Source organism: Stegostoma tigrinum, chromosome X (assembly GCF_030684315.1).
Source record: "Stegostoma tigrinum isolate sSteTig4 chromosome X, sSteTig4.hap1, whole genome shotgun sequence".
Lineage (NCBI taxonomy): Eukaryota > Metazoa > Chordata > Chondrichthyes > Orectolobiformes > Stegostomatidae > Stegostoma > Stegostoma tigrinum.
In genome coordinates, this window is record NC_081404.1 from 19,190,053 (window position 1) to 19,209,884 (window position 19,832).

Below are 19,832 nucleotides of genomic sequence, written 5' to 3' on the forward strand. Positions count from 1 at the left end.
CCTAGGGCCACATGGGAAACCTGTTTCCAGCACTTTGTTAAAGTCACTCACTACTAAAAGGTACTCAGAAGCAGCTCAGGGCAATTCTCTCCTTACGTGGAACACAGAGGAAAAACTTGTATTTATTCTTGTCATGAAATGTGCTACAGATGTCCCAAAATGCCGATCATCTAATTGAGCCCAGTGAAGTGTAATCACTGTTGGAAAGTAGGAAATGCATCAAGCAATTTGTATAGAACAAGATCCAAAAACACAGATAATGACCACATCATCTGTTTTTTTTGGTGCTGATTGAGGGATTGAATTTGGGCACTGGGGATAACTCTCTGGTTCTTTAAAATCTTGCCATAGAATTCTTTGCACTCTCACTAATTAGACTGTTTTCCCTTCTGCCCCAGATCATATCCAGTACTGACCTGATCTCTGAACATGAGGGAGATTATTTCCAGAATGTGCATGGCCCACTGTTGCTCCTCCTGGGAGGTTGCCAAAAACTTAATGAGATCATCCATCCCACTGATGTGCATTGCCCATAATACCTTGTCATGCACGCTGGCGTCGTCATCAATATTCTTTTTGGAAACAAAAGCAGGCACAAACAACAGGAAATGTTTACAAAATTACACTCAAGATTGATCACTCAAGTAGTAAAATATAATTGAGATGTGATGTTATGATGTTGAATAGAGTCTGCCTCTTAGGTTGCATGCGTGCTCGGTTTTTAAAAATTCATCTCTGCCATTTTCACCTTTTACCTAGCAACAAAGTAGTTCCGGCTATGAAACAAAACTGAAAAATGCCAAAAATCAACAGTTAGCATCTGTGAAAGAAACAGAATTAATGTTTTAGGCTGAAACAACCTTTCATCAGAATCATTCAAGTTACAGTCATACAGCACGGACACAGAACTATCAGCCCGACTCGTCCATGCCGATCAAGTTTCCCACAACTAAACTAGTTTGCCTGCCTTTGGCCCGTATTCTTCTAAACCTTTGCTATCCATATACCTCTCCAAATGTCTTGTGAATGTTGGACCTGTACCTGCATCTACCACTTCTTCTGGCAATTTGTTCCAGATATGAACCATTGCGTGTGTGAAAAAGTTTTCCCTCAGGTCCCTTTTAAATCTTTCTGCTCTTACATTAAAATTATGCCCTCCAGTTTTTAAACTCCCCTACCCTAGGGAAAAGGCCTTTGCACTCACCTTATCTATGGCTCTCGTGATTTCAGATCTCTATAAGGTCAACCCTCAAACACCTATGCTCCAGAACAAAACGTTTCAGCCTCTCCCTACAACTCAAACTTTCCAGTCCCGATAACACCCTGGTAAAATCTTTTCTGCACCCTCTCCAATATAACAACATCATTCCTATAGCAGGGCAACCAGAGCTGTATGCAGTACTCCAAAGGTAGCTTTACCAACGTCCTGTATTGCCCCAGCTGCTATTCTCAATGCTCTGACCAATGAAGGCAAGTGTGCAAAACACCTCCTTCACCACCCGGTCTGCCTGTTATGCCACTTTCAAAAAACTATTCTAACATTGCTGTGGCTTTACGAGGTTATTGTATTTCTTTCTCAAAAAAAGGGATAAAATGTTATGGGGGTGCAGTGAAGCCTTGGCTGTTTTTCTCCTCCCCCGCCCCCCCCCCCCCCCCCGAAAGCTGGAACACTCGAAGCATCCTGAATGGGCGTTGTCAAGTTCCCATCCACAGAATCAAGGATTTTTAATTTTTAGTTTTCAGTAACAGTTGCTGCTGGGTCTTGAAGGATTGGAAGCTATTTTTCGCTCTCTCGATTACAGCCAGAAGCTGAGGGTTCTCTCCAGGGCTGCTGGATTATAGGCGAGACAAATCTGTTTTCTGAATTTGCCTTTTGCCAAGGGTATGTTTATGGGATGTTACTATATTAGAACAGTTAATTTGTAATAGTTACTGTAGCTATTATTCTGTTAAGTTTTCCAATAGAGCTGTTATTCCACATTTTTCTTTTTTTTGGTTGTATTTTAACTATAGTCCTTGAATAAACTGTGTTTTGCTTAACGTCGAGTAGTTTGACTAATCAAATTGCATTTGGAACGCAGTACCCAACATTTACCTTTAAAATAAGGAAAAGTTAGGGTCTAGGCTACCTTCATAATGTATTTTGAGGGGGTCTGGTCTGGTCTAGTCCATAATACTACGTACCTGAACCCCTCGATTGTTCTCAAATGGAAAGCTCTCCAGGGCCCAACCATTATTTATACAAGTCCTAGCCTTGTTCAGCTCACCAAAACGCAACACCTCGTATTTATCGGAATTAGACTCTGTCTGCCGCTCCTCAGCCCTTTGGCTGAGTTGATCAAGATCCCACTGTACTCTTAGATAACCTTCTTCATTGTCCACTATACCATTAATCTTGGTGTCATCCGCAAACATACTAACCACCTTCCTATATTCTCATTCAAATCATTTTTATAAATGACAAACAGTGAACCCAGCACTGATCCCTGCGGAATACTGCTGATCACAGGCCTCCAGTCTGAAAAATGACCTGCACCACCACTGTGTTTCCTTTCATTAAGCCAATTTTGTAACCAATTGGCAAGCTATCCTAGGATCCCATGTGATTTAATTTTACTAACCAGTCTACCACGTGGAACCCTGTCAAAGGCCTTGCTAAAGCCCATGTAGACAACATTTACCACGCCTCTTGGTCATGTCCTCAAAAAAATTCAATCAAGCTTGTGAGACATGATTTCCCTTGTTCCTACAGCTTGAACTTTAACTCATTGGTTCACAGGTATTTAGGACAGATCATGCTGATAGGTAATTGAACTTGTCACATTGTCAAGTCCTTCAACCTGTTCATGAAGCCACTTGTACCGAAAGCACCTGTAAGCAACTGCCTTCAAGAGGCAGGGAATAGTCAGCCAATTCACTTCTTTGGGAGATAACAACAACAGGATACGGTTTTGTTTTAACTACAACAGAGAAATTAATATATTAGCTTGTCCATCATTTAACCAATGAGTAATGAATAACAGAACAAACATAGTCAAACAACGAAAGGACCAAAAAGGAAAACAAAGGGTCTTGAAGGCTATTGGCTAGTTGAAACAACAGACCTTCTCCTCCTCAGGTTCAGGGGGTACATGTAGAACATTTCGAACTAGCAACAGGATCCTTTCAATCAGTAGGTTATCCTCCTCCTGCCTCTGCTCCCAATCCTGTTACACAAACATCATCTGTTAAGTAGGGAGAAAAGAACCTCACAACCAAGCAGCATTTTTCTTTTCTGACAGCAAACAAACAGTTCAATCCTGTCTCCAATGGACATCCACATGCAGAGTCTCCAGCAAGGGTCAACGAATGGTAATCAACAACAGAAACATGGGGCCATGTTCCTTCTCTCTAACCCAGAGAAGCTGAAACCCGACTGCTGTGCTGCCTAAGACACATACCAACCGAAAACAAAACCTGTATGTGGTTGAGGAGCATAGCAATTGATGTTTTTAACCCACTAGATCATTTTTCTTTTTTCACACTTCTAAATAAAGCTGTATTTTTACTTACCAGCTGTAAGAGATCATAGAGTTTTTCACTAAGCACTCCAAACACCTTTTCATCTGCAAAAGCCTACAACATAAAAACAGTGGTTTAACTACATTTGACATTAGGAGCGCTTCAAAAATAAAAATTTCAATTAAGTTAATTCACTGGGGCAGCGAGCTAGAATTCAAGCCCTGCTATTCTTGCAGATGTCACAAAAGTTAAAGATCTTAAAGAAGTACTTAATATTTCTCAATTTACCAGCCATTTTAGATTCAAGTTGATAGAAAGCAAGGACCAGATTTCTGTGCTTAAGAAGAATTACTATCTCTTACAAGTAAATAGATTTTAGTCATAGGTTAACAATTATGAGCCATCCTTTCCTGCAGTCTAAATGGTCCTAGGCTAGAGTGTTCATACCCATAAGCTGTTCAGATAACTGGGAGCAAATTTCAGTTTTTTTTTCTTTTATGCATTCAAAGGACAAGGGTGTCACTGACTATTGCTCAGAGGGCAGTTAAAAGTCAACCACATTGTTGTGGATCTGGAATCAAATGTAGGCCAGATCAGGTAAGGATGGCAGTTTCCCTCCTTAAAGGATATTAGTGAACTAGATGGGTTTTTCCAACAATCTACAATGGATTTGTGGTCTTAATCAGAATCTTAATTCCAGATTTTTAAAAATTGAATTCAAATGCCACCATCTGCCGTGGCAAGATTCAAATTCTGGTCCCCAGAACATTATTTAAATATCTGGATTAACAGTCCAACGATAACCAGTCACCTACTTGGTACTGGCCCAGTCTCACTGGTGCACACTTCCTTGAGCCAGTTCACCCGCAACTAAACTTGCCCCACTGGTTGAAGAAACAGTGTATACAGCATTGACAGTAGCATGAGTAGCTTGCTTTTTGAAAGCCTTCCACAATCCTTGGTTTTTAAAGCAGTTCCTTACCCATTTCAGTCCACAATCCAAAATACAGAAAAAAAGTCTTCACAATTTCCAGACTAAATAATCCAACTGAAAGTCACTGTATTCCTCAATATGATTTCTTAATTTCTGACAAGTTAGGTATCTTCCTGACCAGGTGTCCCACCTCTGGTCAGTCTTTCGGAGGACTCTGTTGTGACGAGTTGTGAATGCTGCTCAAAGTATGAATCAGGAATGATTTGCCCTTCCTTCCGCTTGGTGAGCCAGCACCAGAGCTCCAGCTACTGACTCACATCATCCACCAAACCACAGTTGAGCTCAGTAATTCTCCTGGCAGTACTCGACAGACACATCGCTGTTTCCTCCTGCATTATGGGAGCATTTTAGATCAGAACTTTGATAGGTGTTATTGCCTTGTGCAAGTGTATAGCCTTCATGAGGGTCAATGCAGCAAATGTTGGTAGGCTATTCAATCATGTATAACACCATCAGTAAGCTTTACAGAGTTAGGAAGGAGAGATCACATCTTGAGTGAGTGTATAGTTCTGGGAATTTGGTGACAATGTGGGAATTTCATGCAAAGGTGGGAAAGGTATTTTGTGCTTGCTTTTTTTGGCTCATAATTTAAGGGTTATTTTTAAACAGGATAACCGAAGAGCAGGATTGAGGCCCAGCCCAAGACTGATATCACATGTAAACTGTAAATTCACTGGTTGGGGGTAGCAAGTAATTTGACTATTTTGGGTTACTTTCAGATTGAAGGTAAATAGGCGAATATTTACAGGTTACAAACCGAAAGTCCACAGGAGATTTATAAAAATCATGATAATAACTAAATAATTAAAATAGAGATGCAGGGCCAGGCAATGTATCGTAACTGCATGATGAGGGAGCTGGTGAACCGTACTGTGGTTCACAGTGACCAAATCTGTAGCAAGTATTAGTTGTCTGAGGAATTCCGGCTCAGAGCTGATGAGCTGGAGTCTGAGCTCCAAACACAGAGATAGATCAGGGAAGAGAAGAGTCACCTGGGTTCTGTGTTTCAGGAGGCAGTCATACTGCTTAGATTAACTACCTCAAATTCAGTCAGTGGTCAGGGATGGGTGGGGCGCGACTACGAGCAAAGCAGGTAGAGATATCCAGGAAGGTAGTGTTGAAGGAGCCTCAGCCTTTGAACCTGTCTCACAGGTTTGAGATTCTTGCTCCCTGTGTGAGCAAGAATGGGGTCTGTAGGGAGGATAAGGAAACTGACCATAATATCATGATACAGGGAGCCATTCAATAATGGGGAGGAGAGAAATTTAGTTGTAATTGAGGATATTGCATTCAGGGGAATAGACACTGTTTTCTGTGGCCAGGATCAAGAATCCCAAAAGCTGAGTTGCCTGCCAAGTGCCTGGGTTCAGGATATTTCATCTGGGCTGCAGAAGAACTTGGAATGAAGGGGAAAGATCCAATTATTGTGATCCATGTAGGTACCAACGATATAGGCAGAAAGAGGTTCTGCTGAGAGATTACGAGTGGCTAGGGGTTAAATTAGAAAGCAGAACCAAAAACATGATCAACTCTGGAATACAACCTGCACCACAAGATAATTGGCACAAGGTCAAAAAGATTTAAAAAGGTAAATACGTGGCTCAAAGATCGGTGAGAGAAAAACAGGTTTGATTCTTTGAACATTGGCACCAGTACTGAGGAAGGAGGGAGCTGCTCCAATGGGATGGGCTCCACCTGAAGCAGGCTAGTACCAAACATTTTTTTTGGGTTGGTGAGGGGGGGGGGGGGGGGGAAAAGAGGTGGTATCAGCAGAGGGAGAAGTTTCCATGTCAGGCAATAGGACAGAGTTTAAAAACAATCAGGAACCTAACTTCAGGCACAGCAGACAAGAGGACAAACATGAGAAGGGGGGCAGTCAACACAGGACTGAAGGTGCTGACTTAAATGCACTCACTGTATGAAACTAAGTAAATGAGCTTGTAGCACAGATTGAAATTGGCAGGTACACTATTGTGGGTTGCACAGAGAAGTAGCTACAAGGGGATCAAGGCTGGGAACTAAATAGGACCGGCAGAGGAGGTAGGGTTGTCTTGTTAGTGAGGAATGAAATGAAATTACTTTGATGCAAGAGGACATTATAGAGTCTGAAGGTACAGAATCTGTGTGGGTAGAGTTGTGGAACCGCAAAGGGAAAATGACCTTGATGGAAATGACCTTTATGTACAAGCCTCCCAGCAGCAGTCAGAATGTTGGGCAGAAAATAACACAGGGAATAGAAAAAGACATGTAGGAAAGACACTATTACAATAATCTTGGGGGGCTTCAATATGCAGGTGGACTAGGAAATTCAGGTTGGTAGTGAATATCAACAGGAGGAGTTTGTGGATTGTCGACAAGATTTTTTTGGAGTAGCTTGTGATACAGCCCATTATGGAACAAACAATTCTGGATATAGTGATGTGTAAAGAGTGCAGACTTGATTGAGGAGCTTAAAATGAAGGAACTCCAAGGGGCAGTGACCATAACATGATCGAATTCACCCCACAGTTTGAGAGGGAGAAGCTGGAATCAGATGTAACAGTATTACAATTGAGTAAACGTAACTGCAAAGACATGAGGGGAGGAGCTGTCAGAGTTGATTGAAAGGGCAGCTGCGCAGGGAAGATGGTACAGCAGCAATGGTAGGAGTTTCTGGGGGTAATTCAGAATGAACAGCAGAAATTCATCCCAAGGGAGAATGAGGCAACCACAGATGACAAGGGAGGTCAGGGGTTGCATAAAAGCAAAAGAAAAAGGGTACAAAGTGGTGAAGATTAGTGGGAAGCCAGAGGGTTGGGAAGCTTTTAAAAACCAGCACAGAGAGTAAACAAAAAGAAACAATAAAGGGGGGGGAAAAGATGAAATATGAGAATATGCTAGCTCGTAATATAAAAGATTTCAAGAATTTATTTAGATATCTAAAAAGATAAGAGAGTGCCAAGAGTTGTCACTGGCCTGCTGGAAAATGAGACTGGAGAAGCAGAGAAACTGAATAAAGTACTTTGCATCAGTTTTCACAGGGTAAGACACCAGCAGCATACCAGAACATCAAGAGTCAGGGGACGGGGGGAGTGTAGTGGCCCTTATGAAGGAGAAGGTGCTGGGGAAGCTGAAAGGTCTGAGGTGAATAAATCACCCGGATTGAATGGGCTAAACCCCAGAATCATAGAGTAATACAACATGGAAATGGGCCCTTTGGCTCAAATTAATCCATACTGACCATGGTGCCCACCCAGCTAGTTCCAATTGCCCATATCTCTCTAAACCCATCCCATCTAAGTACCTATCCAAATGTTTTTACATGTCACTATTGTACCTGCCTCGACCACTTTCTCTGGCAGCCCATTCCATATACACCAATCTCTGCACGAAGAAGTTGCCCCTCAGGTCCTTCTTAAGTCTATCCCCTCTCACCTTAAACCTATGCCCATGAGTTTTCAATTTCCCTGGGAAAAAGACTGCACATTTATCCTACCTACGGCCCACATGATTTTATACACCTCTAGAAGGCCACACCTCATTCTCCTACATTCCAGGGAATGAAGTCCTCTCCTGGCCAATCTCTCCATATAACTCAGGCCTACTAGTCCTGGCAATATCTTCATTAATTTTCTTTGCACACTTTCCAGTTTAACTATGTCTTTCCTATAACAGGGTGACAAAAACCATATACAATAGTCCAAGCGCAGCCTCACCAATGACTTATACAGCTGTAATATAACGTCCCAACCCGTACACTCAGTGCCTCAACCAATGAAGGCCAGCATGCTAAATGCCTTCTCCACCGCCCTGTCCACCTTGTTCAATGAACTATATACTTCTACTCCCTAATGAGACCTTGACTATCCAAATATTGGTTGATCCTGTCCCTCAGAGTTCTCAAAGAGGTAACTGAGGAGACTGTAGTGGTATTTTTACGTACTCACCTCTTTGTACCCCTGCAGATATGAAACCACTTGCATAAAGTGATGTCTGAAGGTAGGGTTGTCAGGAACCTTCCCAAAACACAGAAGTGCTGGCTGTGTTAGATTTACCAACAATCTAGAAACAAAAATAGGGGTGGAAAACACCACACATTACACTGTGCTACAAATGAAAGTCAATTATTAAAATTGGCATATCTATTCAAAACTGCAGTGTCAAAAGTGATGGAGATTTTTATTGTTAATCATATCTAGGTCTAATGCATGCCCCATCATAGATTTAATGGAACTTTCCCATTAATGAGACAGTTCTGTTGCAGCTCCAAGCTCTGGCCACCAGAGGGAATTCCTAGACTAAATGTTTCACAAACAATTTCCCCCCATTCACAGGTTTGAAAATTATGGTCAATGTGTTGTGGGGGTGGGGTTAGACGGAAAGCTAAAAGCAAGGGATCAGTCATTGCTGCCTCAGAGCTTGTACACTAAAAATTTCTACTCACAACCTTACTTCGGGTTTGACCCTCACTTTTGGAAGCCCTATCCTAGACATGCAAAGTCTTCCACACCTGTCTTAGTAATGGTCGACGTTTGATAAATTTATAGTGCCCCTAATGTTGTTTCAACATGTCCTACATTGACCCTCTCACCTCTTACCAGAATTAGGAGCTTTCGGAGCAGCCTTCATGATCAGCTCCTAGACTCAAATAAAAAAAGTGTAATGACTGCTCAGCCTAACAACCATCCCATCAGCAAACACCCCCATCTCAAAAACAAACCTTCCAACTTTGAAAGAAACTACAAGAATGGAAGATTCAAATATCAATGATGTCCATCATACGCCCTCCATCAGAGGGAGGCTTATGTGACGATGAGACGAGATGGTTCAGATGAGGCGATGGAGAGTTACAGATTAGCTAGGAAGGATTTAAAGAGAGAGTTAAGAAGAGCAAGGAGGGGACATGAGCAGACATTAGCAGGTAGAATAAAGGAGAACCCTAGGGTTTTCGATAGATACGTGAGGAATAAGAGGATGACTAGGGTAGGAATAGGGCCAGTCAAAGACAGAAGTGGGAAGTTGTGGGTGGACCCTGTGGAGATTGGAGAGGGGCTAAATGATTATTTCTCATGTTTTCACTGAGGAACAGGAGAATATTGTAGAGGAGATGACTGAGCTACGGGCTACTAGAATTGAAAGGATTAAGGTTAGTAAGGAGGAGGTGTTGTCAATTCTAGAAGGTGTAAAGGTAGATAAATCCTCTGGGCCAGATGGGATTTTTCCGAGGATTGTCTGGGAAGCTAGGGAGGTGGTGGCGGAGCCTTTGGCTTTGATCTTTAAGTCCTCATTGTCTACAGGTTTAGTACCAGAGGACTGGAGGATTACAAATGTTGTGCCCTTGTTCAAGAGGGGCAATAGGAATGACCCAGGTAATTATTGACCTGTGAGCCTTATGTCTGTTGTAGGAAAAATTTTGGAAAGGATTATAAGAGATAGGATTTATAATTGTCTAGCAAGCAACAATTTGATTGGAGATAGTCAGCATGGATTCGTCAAAGGCAGGTCGTGTCTCACAAACCTCATTGAGTTTTTTGAGAAGGTGACCAAGCATGTGGATGAGGGAAGGGCAGTTAACTTCAGTAAAACCTTTGATAAGGTTCCCCATGGTAGGCTATTGGAGAAAATACAGAGGCACAGGATTGTGGGAGATTTAGCACTTTGGATTAGAAATTGGCTTTCTGTAAGAAGGCAACGAGTGGCGGTTGATGGAAAATATTCAGCTGGGGTCCAGTTACCAGTGGTGGGCCTCAAGGATCTGTTTTGGGACCACTGCTGCTTGTCATTTTTATAAATGACTTGGACGCAGGCATAGGTGGATGGCTTAGTAAGTTTGCAGATGACACTAAAGTCGGTGGAGTGGTGGAGAGTGTGGCAGAATGTTGTAGGTTGCTGGGAGACTTGGATAAACTGCAGAATTGGGCCGAAAGGTGGCAAATGGAGTTTAATACGGATAAACGAGAGGTGATTCACTTTGGGAGGAATAACAGGAAGGCAGAATACGGGGTCAATGGAAAGATTCTTGGTAGTGTGGATGTGCAGAGGGATCTTGGTGTCCATGTACATAGATCCCTGGAAGTTGCCACCCAGGTTGATGGTGCTGTTAAGAAGGCTTACGGTGTGTTAGGATTTATTGGTAGAGTGATTGAGTTCTGGAGCCGTGATGTCATGCTGCAACTGTACAAAACGCTAGTGCGGCCCCACTTGGAATATTGCATGCAGTTCTGGTCGCCCCATTACAGGAAGGATGTGGAAGCATTGGAAAAGGTGCAGAGGAGATTTACCAGGATGTTGCCTGGTCTGGAGCGTAGGCCCTATGAAAAAAGGCTGAGGGACTTGGACCTGTTCTCATTGGAGAGAAGGAGGCTAAGAGGAGATTTAATCGAGACATACAAGACGATCAGAGGATTAGGTATGGTGGGAAGTGAGAGTCTTTTTCCGATGATGATGACTTCAGCTTGTACAAGGAGGCATAGCTACAAATTGAGGGGTGATAGATTTAAGACAGATGTCAGAGGCAGGTTCTTTATTCAGAGTGTGGCAAGGGCGCGGGATACCCTGCCTGACAATGTAGCTAACTCGGCCACATTAGGGGCATTTAAACAGTCCTTGGATAAGCATATGGATGATGATGGGATAGTGTGGGGGAGTGGCTTAGATTAGTCCACAGGTCGGCGCAACATCGAGGGCCGAAGGGCCTGCTCTGCGCTGTATTTTTCTATGTTCTATGGGAGAGCCACCTAATTGATTGAGTTCATATACAGTCAATCTTTGTTTGTTGCATGGGTTTGATTACAAAGCCAACCTTCTAACGCATGTCCCTCTCCCCCTACCACACTAAAGGATTGTTCACAAGCTAAACACCTGCTATTACAAGGCTAGATTTGAAACTGTATTAGCTCTTCCATCCCAGAAAGTATTTCATCACTCAACTCCCACCCACCTCCTTTTCACCTCAAGTTTCCTTTCCTTTAAGGAATCGTGTTTCCTTGGATTTCTCAAGTTCCACTTTGAAATATTCATCACAAGGAGCCAAAGAGAGTCCCTTTAGACAAGCCAAATGGATACTTAGTTATCTTATTTACTCGATTACCTCAAATCACCTGTTTTAAAATTTGGAGATGATTGATATTTCACTGCTGTGGTCTGAGACACTACGTAAATGCAGATAACACAGCCCTTTTCAATGCAAGGAGCACTCTGCAAAAATGCTCCATGTAGCAAAACACTTTCAAACTTGATTGATACCTGATAACTGCTTCATACAGCACCTTCTCCTGAGGATACTGTGTGATAATGGGCAGCAGGTCATTCTGTAGAATCTGTGCAGCTCCCAGTTGCTGCCGAATGTCTCTTGTCTCATCTTCGTGTCTTAAGTATCGGATTAGGTCTTTGACACTCTCTGAAAAACAAGAATGAATTGCAGTCAGCATGTGCCTTTATAAATCAAACGTCACTTTTAGCTGGCTCCACTTCTTTTCCTGAAGCTAGTGGCTTTTGCTTGAGCATGTACTCAAGGGGCCATTTTCAGGCACAAGCAGAGAGTAAGTTCTGGCTGAATACGCTACCACGAGGCTGTCACAACCAAACCTGATTCTGTTCCTGTCCAATAGCCACATGTGCACCTTCCAGAAATAATTCTTCAATTGCAAAACAACAAAAAAAATTGTCAAGCCATGGGGCAACAGCAGAACTAATGGGCAGATCTTTCAGAGTGCTGACACATGCACTAGGAGTCAAATGCCTCTTTCTGTGCCACAACATTCTATCAGAAGCAGCAGCAGCTCTGGTTGATTTCCTTCCCATGTCTCTAACATTCCAAAGCAAACAGTCAGCTGGAGTTGGTTTACTGAACAAATCATGAATCAAAACTGCAGATTTCTTGGTCTGTAAGGCCTTGAGCGGCACTGTTACAGACAGATTATGAGTTTCAAAACAAATCACTCTCCCTGTTCTCACCACCTGTCTACATGTGGAGGTTTGCAATAGATTATTATTTTTTGAGAACTTGGATTCCAAAGTAGGGGCAAATGGGTTTTTGGCTTTCAGTTCTGTGACTGTGACATTTAAAAAAAGGCTAATTTTTTTTCTAGCATTGGATCAAAACAGTGTTTTCAACAAATCATGTGACTTAAGCTAAATTACTTGACCAGCTACCTGGAGAGATAATTGCTGAAGTGTTTACAACATTGAGCTTTTATGACTTGCCAAAAAAAAGAGAGATCAGAGGCAAGAAGCAGAGTCAGCTCAGAGGAAACAAACTATATCAGATGTGCTCTTTCACAGCCTTAACGTAGTTAGAAAAAAAAACTTTAACTTAGCCGGTTTGTCTCAGGGAGAAATGAGGAGAATCACATCTGGTGAATGCCAAGTAAGTCGTCGAAAGGAAACATTTGTAACCGTGTCAATTGAGTACGAAAATAGTGAAGATAGTTGTGATACTTCACTGGGGTTGGATGCCTGGAATGGACAACACTGGGAAAAAGGGATTAATCTTTCTTTTATAGATAATAAAATGTGAGGCTGGATGAACACAGCAGGCCAAGCAGCATCTCAGGAGCACAAAAGCTGACGTTTCGGGCCTAGACCCTTCATCAGAGAGCTCTTTTTGCTGTTTATCATATCACGTGGAATGTCTTACACAATTTTGGTTTATTTTCTATTACTGTGAGTAACACACTATTTTGCACAATGAACCTATTCACTGGAGGTTGCCAGTGACTGACCACCATGGTAATCAAATTGCAAAAGTAAAATCTATGGCCTATCAAGTCAGGTTTTACTCTGGGATCTGACTTGTCCAGTATTACCATCACCTGGGATTGTAAGCGTAAACAGTCAATACAGTGTGGACCTGTAGGAACACAGCAGAGCATCAGAGGAGCAGGCAAGTCAATATTTTGTGTTTACACCAGCAACTGCAATTCTTGCTACCTCCTAGTAACAGTAAGCAGACTGCAATTTAAATTTTTCTCCTCTCTTGAAACAGTGGGGTGTATTTCCCCATTCACTCCGTGGGTAGACTATAACTTTGTAAGGAACACAACATTACTGTAGGAAAATTAAATCTAAGTAGGGCTTATTTCACATGATCTCAGATACAGAGAAATGATTTGCAACAGAAGCACAATTACAAACATACATGGAGAGACAGGATAGAAAAGGATCAAGAAATTGTTCAATTAGTAAAACTAAAATACAAAACAACCAAGGGATACAAGTGCCCTGGCTTTTAAGATGGAGTTCAGAAGTCTAAAACTGCAGTTGGCAGCCTGGACTTCCTTTCTAGAGGTGGTTTGATTGGCTAGACAGCAGTGGAAGAGTTATACATAGTGTTTTCTCTTTAAAAATCTCTTCAAAATTATTCGGAGATAATTTTGCTAAAAGGAAACGTCTATTCCGTTGTTTTGATGAATGTAACTTTTAGTTGCAGAAAGCAAGTGTGGATGACTGCTCTTTACAGTAAGAGAAAACTTAGCAAGATTGACAAGGCCATTTGCCATTGTTTCCAACGCCTTGGCAGATACTAGTTGGTCTGTCCAATTTAATTCCTTTTATTGACTGTGACTGAGTGCTGCAGACTGGCACATTCCAAGATGCAGGACTACGTGCTGAAGGATGCACTAAAGCTTGCAGTTTATATGCCTTATATCCTGTTTTTGTACAAAATACAGAAACAGAACCGGAAGTGGTACCAAACACCCCAACAATCTGAGGCATATGAATAACAAGTGGGACAGAACACCAAAGCTTCACCAAAGGCGCACTGATGATATTACCTAGCACAGTGACAAAAAGTTTGCAACCAAACCCACTGGTTCAGCGAGCATGTATACTTTTGCAATTAAGAAAAATTCCTTTTACCATATTGTATAGGAGCTAGCTACAGAGTGGCTTGCTCGGCACCATTCCAGAAGGCATTTAAGACTCAACCACATTGCTGTGAATCATATGTAGACTAGACCAGGTGTGAATGGCAGATTTTTCCCTAAAGGACATCGGTGAACAAATCAAAAATGATTTCATAGTTTTCATTGTCCTAGTTTGTTTGTTTAATTTCAGTCCTTTTAAAATTAATTGGCAGGATTTGAACTCTGGATTACTGGTCCAATGACAATACTACTGTGTCACCAGTTTCCCCCTAAGTTTATGGATGATGACTGCCAGAAAACCCTGTCAATTGTGAGATACAGCTTTCATATAGTTTTAAGAATCAGGTCTCAGGATTTAAAGCATGACTAAGAGTACAGGCTTGAAACAACTCACCTAAACAATCAGGCTCTTTGTGATAGTTGTCCACTTCCAGGTATCCCAAGGCACTGCATGTTGCTAATAGTTCACAGTTCATCATGTTCAGACGCACACAGTGCACTCTTCAAAAGCAGTCGAGACATAGGACAAACAAAGGAAGGGCGGGGGGGTGGGGGGGGGGGGTGGTGGTGTGGGTAAAAGAAGAGAGAGAGAGAGCGAGAAAAAAGGGTGTAATTGCTCCAGTTGTAAAACAGAGTGTGGAAGAATTATTTTGTCATCTGCTTAAAAGTACACTGCAAATGAAGTGATGTTATAAAAGGATGGAAGATACAAATCAAATAGATACATCGGTGCAAAAAAAGGACAAAAAGTTGTGCTACTCCCACACTCCTACCATTGCACATTTCAATGGTCATCAATCTATATGATAACTCCATTTCTGTTTAAAATACAACCACACTTGCCAAGTGCTGCTTGCATTTGCTGTCCAGTTTCAGGTAATAGCAGAAAATAGCAAAATGGTTGCTAAGAATTTCTGGTCTTAATCATGCTGCTGTGGAATATAGAAAAATACAGTGCCGCCACCACTGACATTACTAGAGACATGGCAAAACAGGATGCTGGACAAGTGACCCATCAGTTTCTTGAGACTAACAGGATTGGCAAAAGTTGCCTAGTGCATCCTTGAAAAGAGGGACTGGTAGACATCTTGAGGTCTTATGAACATACGAATGGGGAGTAGGCCATTTGGCCCTTCAAGCCTGCACTGCCATTCAACATGATCATGGTTGGTCTGATTTTGTCCTCAACTCCACCTTCCTGTCAAACATGCTAACTTTTAACTCCCTTGTTAGTCTTAATAGTATTCATAGACTCTGCCTCCACTACTGAGGAAGAGTACTTCAAAGACCCCAAAGGGTGGCTCAGTCCTTAGCATGGCTACCTCACATTGCCAGGGACACTGGTATAATTCCAACCTTCAGTGACTGAGTGAATGGAGTTTGCACATTCTCCCTGTGTCTGCATGAGGATGCTCTGGTTTCCTCCCACAGTCCAAAGTCATGCGGGTTAGTTGGAGTGGCTATATTAAATTACCCATAATGTCCAGGGATGTGTAGATAAGCCATGGAAAATGCAGAGTTACAGGAATAAGGTGGGATGCTCTCCAGAGAGTCAGTGTGGACTTGAAGAGCCTTGCTCCTACACTAAGGATTCCAAGGCTCTCAGCCCTCAGAGGAAAACAAATCTCATCTCTTCTTGTGGAGTTAAAAATACATTTCCCATCCCAAAGAAAAAGCAAGCCCAACCCCAGGAGGTCAGCAGGATGACTGGAGTTTCAATCTTTTCCATTCCACTTGTGATCAATTGGTAATACCTTTAATATTTTTTTTATTGTTATTGTACCTAAGGCCCACATTCCCCTGCCATTGATGCCAAATGTAACACTCCAAATTTCTAAAATTAGATCAGAAGAATTGTCATAAGCCACACAATACCAGGTTATAGTCCAACAGGTTTATGTAAAATTGCAAACTTTCGGAGCGCTCCTCCTTCGTCAGGTAAAGTGGAGGGAAGCACACAGTCAAAGAATTTATAGGCAGAGATCGTTGCAAGATAATTCTAGGTAATTAAAATTTGAACCTGGAACCATTTAGTGCAATACCAAGCAACACAATTATTTATTGGACCTTCAAGTAAATGTCTCATGAGCTAATTTAACAGAACATCCTCCCTCTCTCTATTATCCTCAACAGTCCTACTGTAGTTTGAGGACGATTGGCAGTGCAAACTGTATTGGGTAAGGCTTGAAAAGTTGTATTGTTGTCTACAGTAAAGTTAGGAAGTGCACAAGATTTAAAAGGGGAAAAAAGCAATTTTTTATGGAGAGTGTTACTGATGTGACAGCACCAGTGACAACACTTCCCATACAAAGCAGGGGAACCTATGACATCAAAGACCTACATTTTTGTGCATCTTGTAAATGGTTGTTGAGTCCGCTAAAAAATGTGGAGAAAGCAAGTCTTAATTTTCAATTATATGTGAAAGAGAGTTAGCAACATGGAGAAACATAAATATGGGGCAGAAGTGCTTGGAAGTTTCACTTAAACTGTAGAAGCATTTTCCAACGTAAATGACATCTTCCCCCAAACCCAGAGCCCTTCATTCATCGGAGTGTCAGAAAGAAATGTCAGCTGATTTCTACGGACACGCTGAGCTTTCCATAATTTAAGATTTCAATGGATTAGCGAGATTCAGGCTCGAAATTTGTTTTAAAGTCATGCAGCCATATAAAACACAAAATCGAGTAAAATGAGGTACTGCTTCAATAAGAAAAATATGGGACGGACGGAAGGGGGAGGGGGAAGGAATAGATGATGGTCAAGAGATCAAATTGGCTAAAAGAACTTCGGATCCAAAAAGGAATATTTGTGGATACGTTTACAACCCGACACCGACAAATCGCAATGGTGAATTTGCCGGTACAGGCACGATCAAGCAGAATGACCTCCGTCTGCTCCAAAATCATCCCGTTTTTGACTGAAAAGATTTAAATTGGGGGGAACCGAACGATTTGAAACGGAGGAATAAAAGAGACAAGCTCACCTTAGGTTTTGCAAGCCAATTTCCAAGTGCTTATGACTGAAATGCTTGAAATATTTCAACTCGATTGTCCTTCTAAAATCTGAACATTCCGCGCTCCAAGAATTCCCGCCAACCCCGGAACCGCCCAACTGGGAGGCGGCAGGGGGGTGAAGACCTGAGAAACAAACAAAAAGCAGAAATATGCAACCTGCGAACACACAAGAAAAAGTATTATTAGTATTTGTTCTTTAAAATATTATCCTTTCCTTGGTAAATTTTAGAGAGGGCTGCGTACTAAATGTAACAGATATGTGTCTTGATTCAGGCCACCCCTCTCGAGGCGCATTTAAAACAGTCCAGGCGGAGAACTGCAACGCTAAATTAACTTTGTGTCAGATATTCCGGATTTCCCCGAATAGGTGATCGTCAGAGAACGTTTTACTATACGCGATTTCAGAACAAAGCATATTAGAACAGTAGAATAACACTGTCTCGTCCGAATAACTGTGAGCCCACTCCAATCTTGTATTAAAACCCCTTTAAATTGCTTTAGTATGAGTCACGGTGGCCGAGTGGTTAAGGCGTTGGACTCGAAATCCAATGGGGTCTCCCCGCACAGGTTCGAATCCTGTTCGTGACGATATACTTTTCCCCCCCCCGGGAAAGGGAAATACAACCGCCAGGAATTTGACGTTCACGTTTTGCTTCTGGGAACGTTCACTTGTCACACAGCAGTCCCGACATACAGGCATACCAAAGTAGAAACTGCACATCTTGCACACTTTGTAAAATTCACTCAATAAAACCATGAAAGAAAACTGCTAAAAAGCTTATTACCTATTGCATTAAAAATCACAAGTTCTGTTCACGATGAATTAAATGATCTTTTGGTTACCCATTGAACAGAAGCCTTTAATTTTAAAAGTGTTTCAGCTTTTCTTCCATGAAAGATCCATTTCCTCGATTGTTAAGTGTTCAAATCGTTTTGTTTACATCATACTCCAGGTTGTCAGGAGGACAGCTCCTACACTTAGAGTGTGATGTCACCCCAAGAAACTTTGAAAAACATTCATGGAACTAATTGCCATAACAGGTAGAAGGATCACTGCACCTAACATTGTTTCATATTTTTCTACATTTCATGCAACAATGCACGAGAGGTCCATTTCATTCCACCAGCTTGGGTCAACATTAACCCACCACATGAACCAAACACAATTATATAACATTTCCATATCCTTTTCAACCTTTTTGCCTTCATACACCCATCAAGTCTAATCTGAAATACTGGCATTGTTTCTGCCTTAACCACTATCCTAATTCAACATGACTCTTCTTCAGAATAGTTCCAAAGAACAGTCATACCCAATTCAAAACTAACTTTTTCCTCCCACAGATGCTGGCAAACCTGCTGAGTCTGTTCAGAATTTTTTTTAAATTTCAGATTTCCAGTATCTGTGGTTTTTTGCTTTTATGACTGCAAATTAATTCCAGTCTCACAACTGTATGCACAAAAAGTTCCTCCTGCCCTTCATTTAAAATCTTTAAAAAAAATTCAATGGTATCAGTGAACATCCTAGGATTTTGAATGAAGTGGATGCAAAGAAAATGATTATATGGTTAGGATTTTCCAAACTATACTGGTTTCTAAAATGATTCTAGCAAATCAGAAGTTGGCAAAATGTAACTGCTCTTTGAGAAAGGCAAGAGAGAGATAGAGAGAGAAATACTGGCCAGTTATCCTGAAGTCAGTCATCAGTAAAACGCTGGAATCTATTGTTGAGGAAGTCTTAACACATTTAGAAAATTGTAGCATGACCAGTTGGATCAAAATTGTTTTATGAAAAAGAAGTCATATTTGAACATTTATTGAAGTCTTTTGAAGTTGTATGTTATAAAGGTACATAACAGAGAGTCAGAAGATAGAACATACTTGAATAAAGGTGCTGCAGAAAAAGTCAACATGCAAGATAAGAGCTCATGGAGATCAAGGTAATAGATTAGCATGAAGAGCATCAGTTGACAGACAGGAAGCAGAAAATAGGGATTAAACAGGGCATTTTCAAGTTGGCAGCTACATGTAGAATTAGTGGAATTCCGCAAATGTAATATCAGTGATGCAGCCTCAACTATTTACAATTTATATTAATGTCTTAGACAAAGAGACAAACTAATACGACTAAATTTTCTTACAGTAGAAAGCTAGGTCAGGAGGAGTGCGGTGAAGACACCAACACTGTGGAAAGATTAAGTAATTGGGCAACAAGGGTGGGGGGGGGGGGGGAAATAGATCAAGATTAATGTGGGGGTAAGTGTAATTTTGTTCACTTTAGTATTCAGTATAGAAGATGTTTTAAAAATAGGTGTGATTTTAAATGTTAATGTTCAGAGATAGGTGTGCATGTACAAACGAACACAAAATTAGTAGGCAGGTACAAGAATAAAAAGTCACTTTGCCACAATTGTATTGGGCTTTGGAGAGAACACATCTGGAGTACCTTATAATAGTTACAATGCAGGAGGCCAA

The 19,832-nt window shown here is 41.5% G+C and overlaps 1 protein-coding gene and 1 non-coding gene across 2 annotated transcripts in view; one reads left to right on the top strand and one right to left on the bottom strand.

Annotated features, from left to right (window-relative positions):
* Positions 1 to 17,471, bottom strand: part of timeless (timeless circadian clock) — a 49,165-nt gene extending 31,694 nt beyond the window's left edge. Inside the window, exons 1-7 of the mRNA XM_048523395.2 lie at positions 17,327 to 17,471; positions 14,738 to 14,844; positions 11,720 to 11,873; positions 8,422 to 8,536; positions 3,553 to 3,615; positions 3,105 to 3,206; positions 417 to 572 (exon numbers count right to left, since the gene is read on the bottom strand). Coding sequence (XP_048379352.2) covers positions 417 to 572; positions 3,105 to 3,206; positions 3,553 to 3,615; positions 8,422 to 8,536; positions 11,720 to 11,873; positions 14,738 to 14,822 — 675 coding nt within the window. The 5' untranslated portion in view covers positions 14,823 to 14,844; positions 17,327 to 17,471. The remainder of the gene's footprint in view (positions 1 to 416; positions 573 to 3,104; positions 3,207 to 3,552; positions 3,616 to 8,421; positions 8,537 to 11,719; positions 11,874 to 14,737; positions 14,845 to 17,326) is intronic.
* A 392-nt stretch (positions 17,472 to 17,863) lies between these two features.
* On the top strand, positions 17,864 to 17,945 carry trnas-cga (transfer RNA serine (anticodon CGA)). The gene has a single exon. It is a non-coding gene; the product is annotated as a tRNA-Ser (tRNA).
* Positions 17,946 to 19,832: the final 1,887 nt, after the last annotated feature.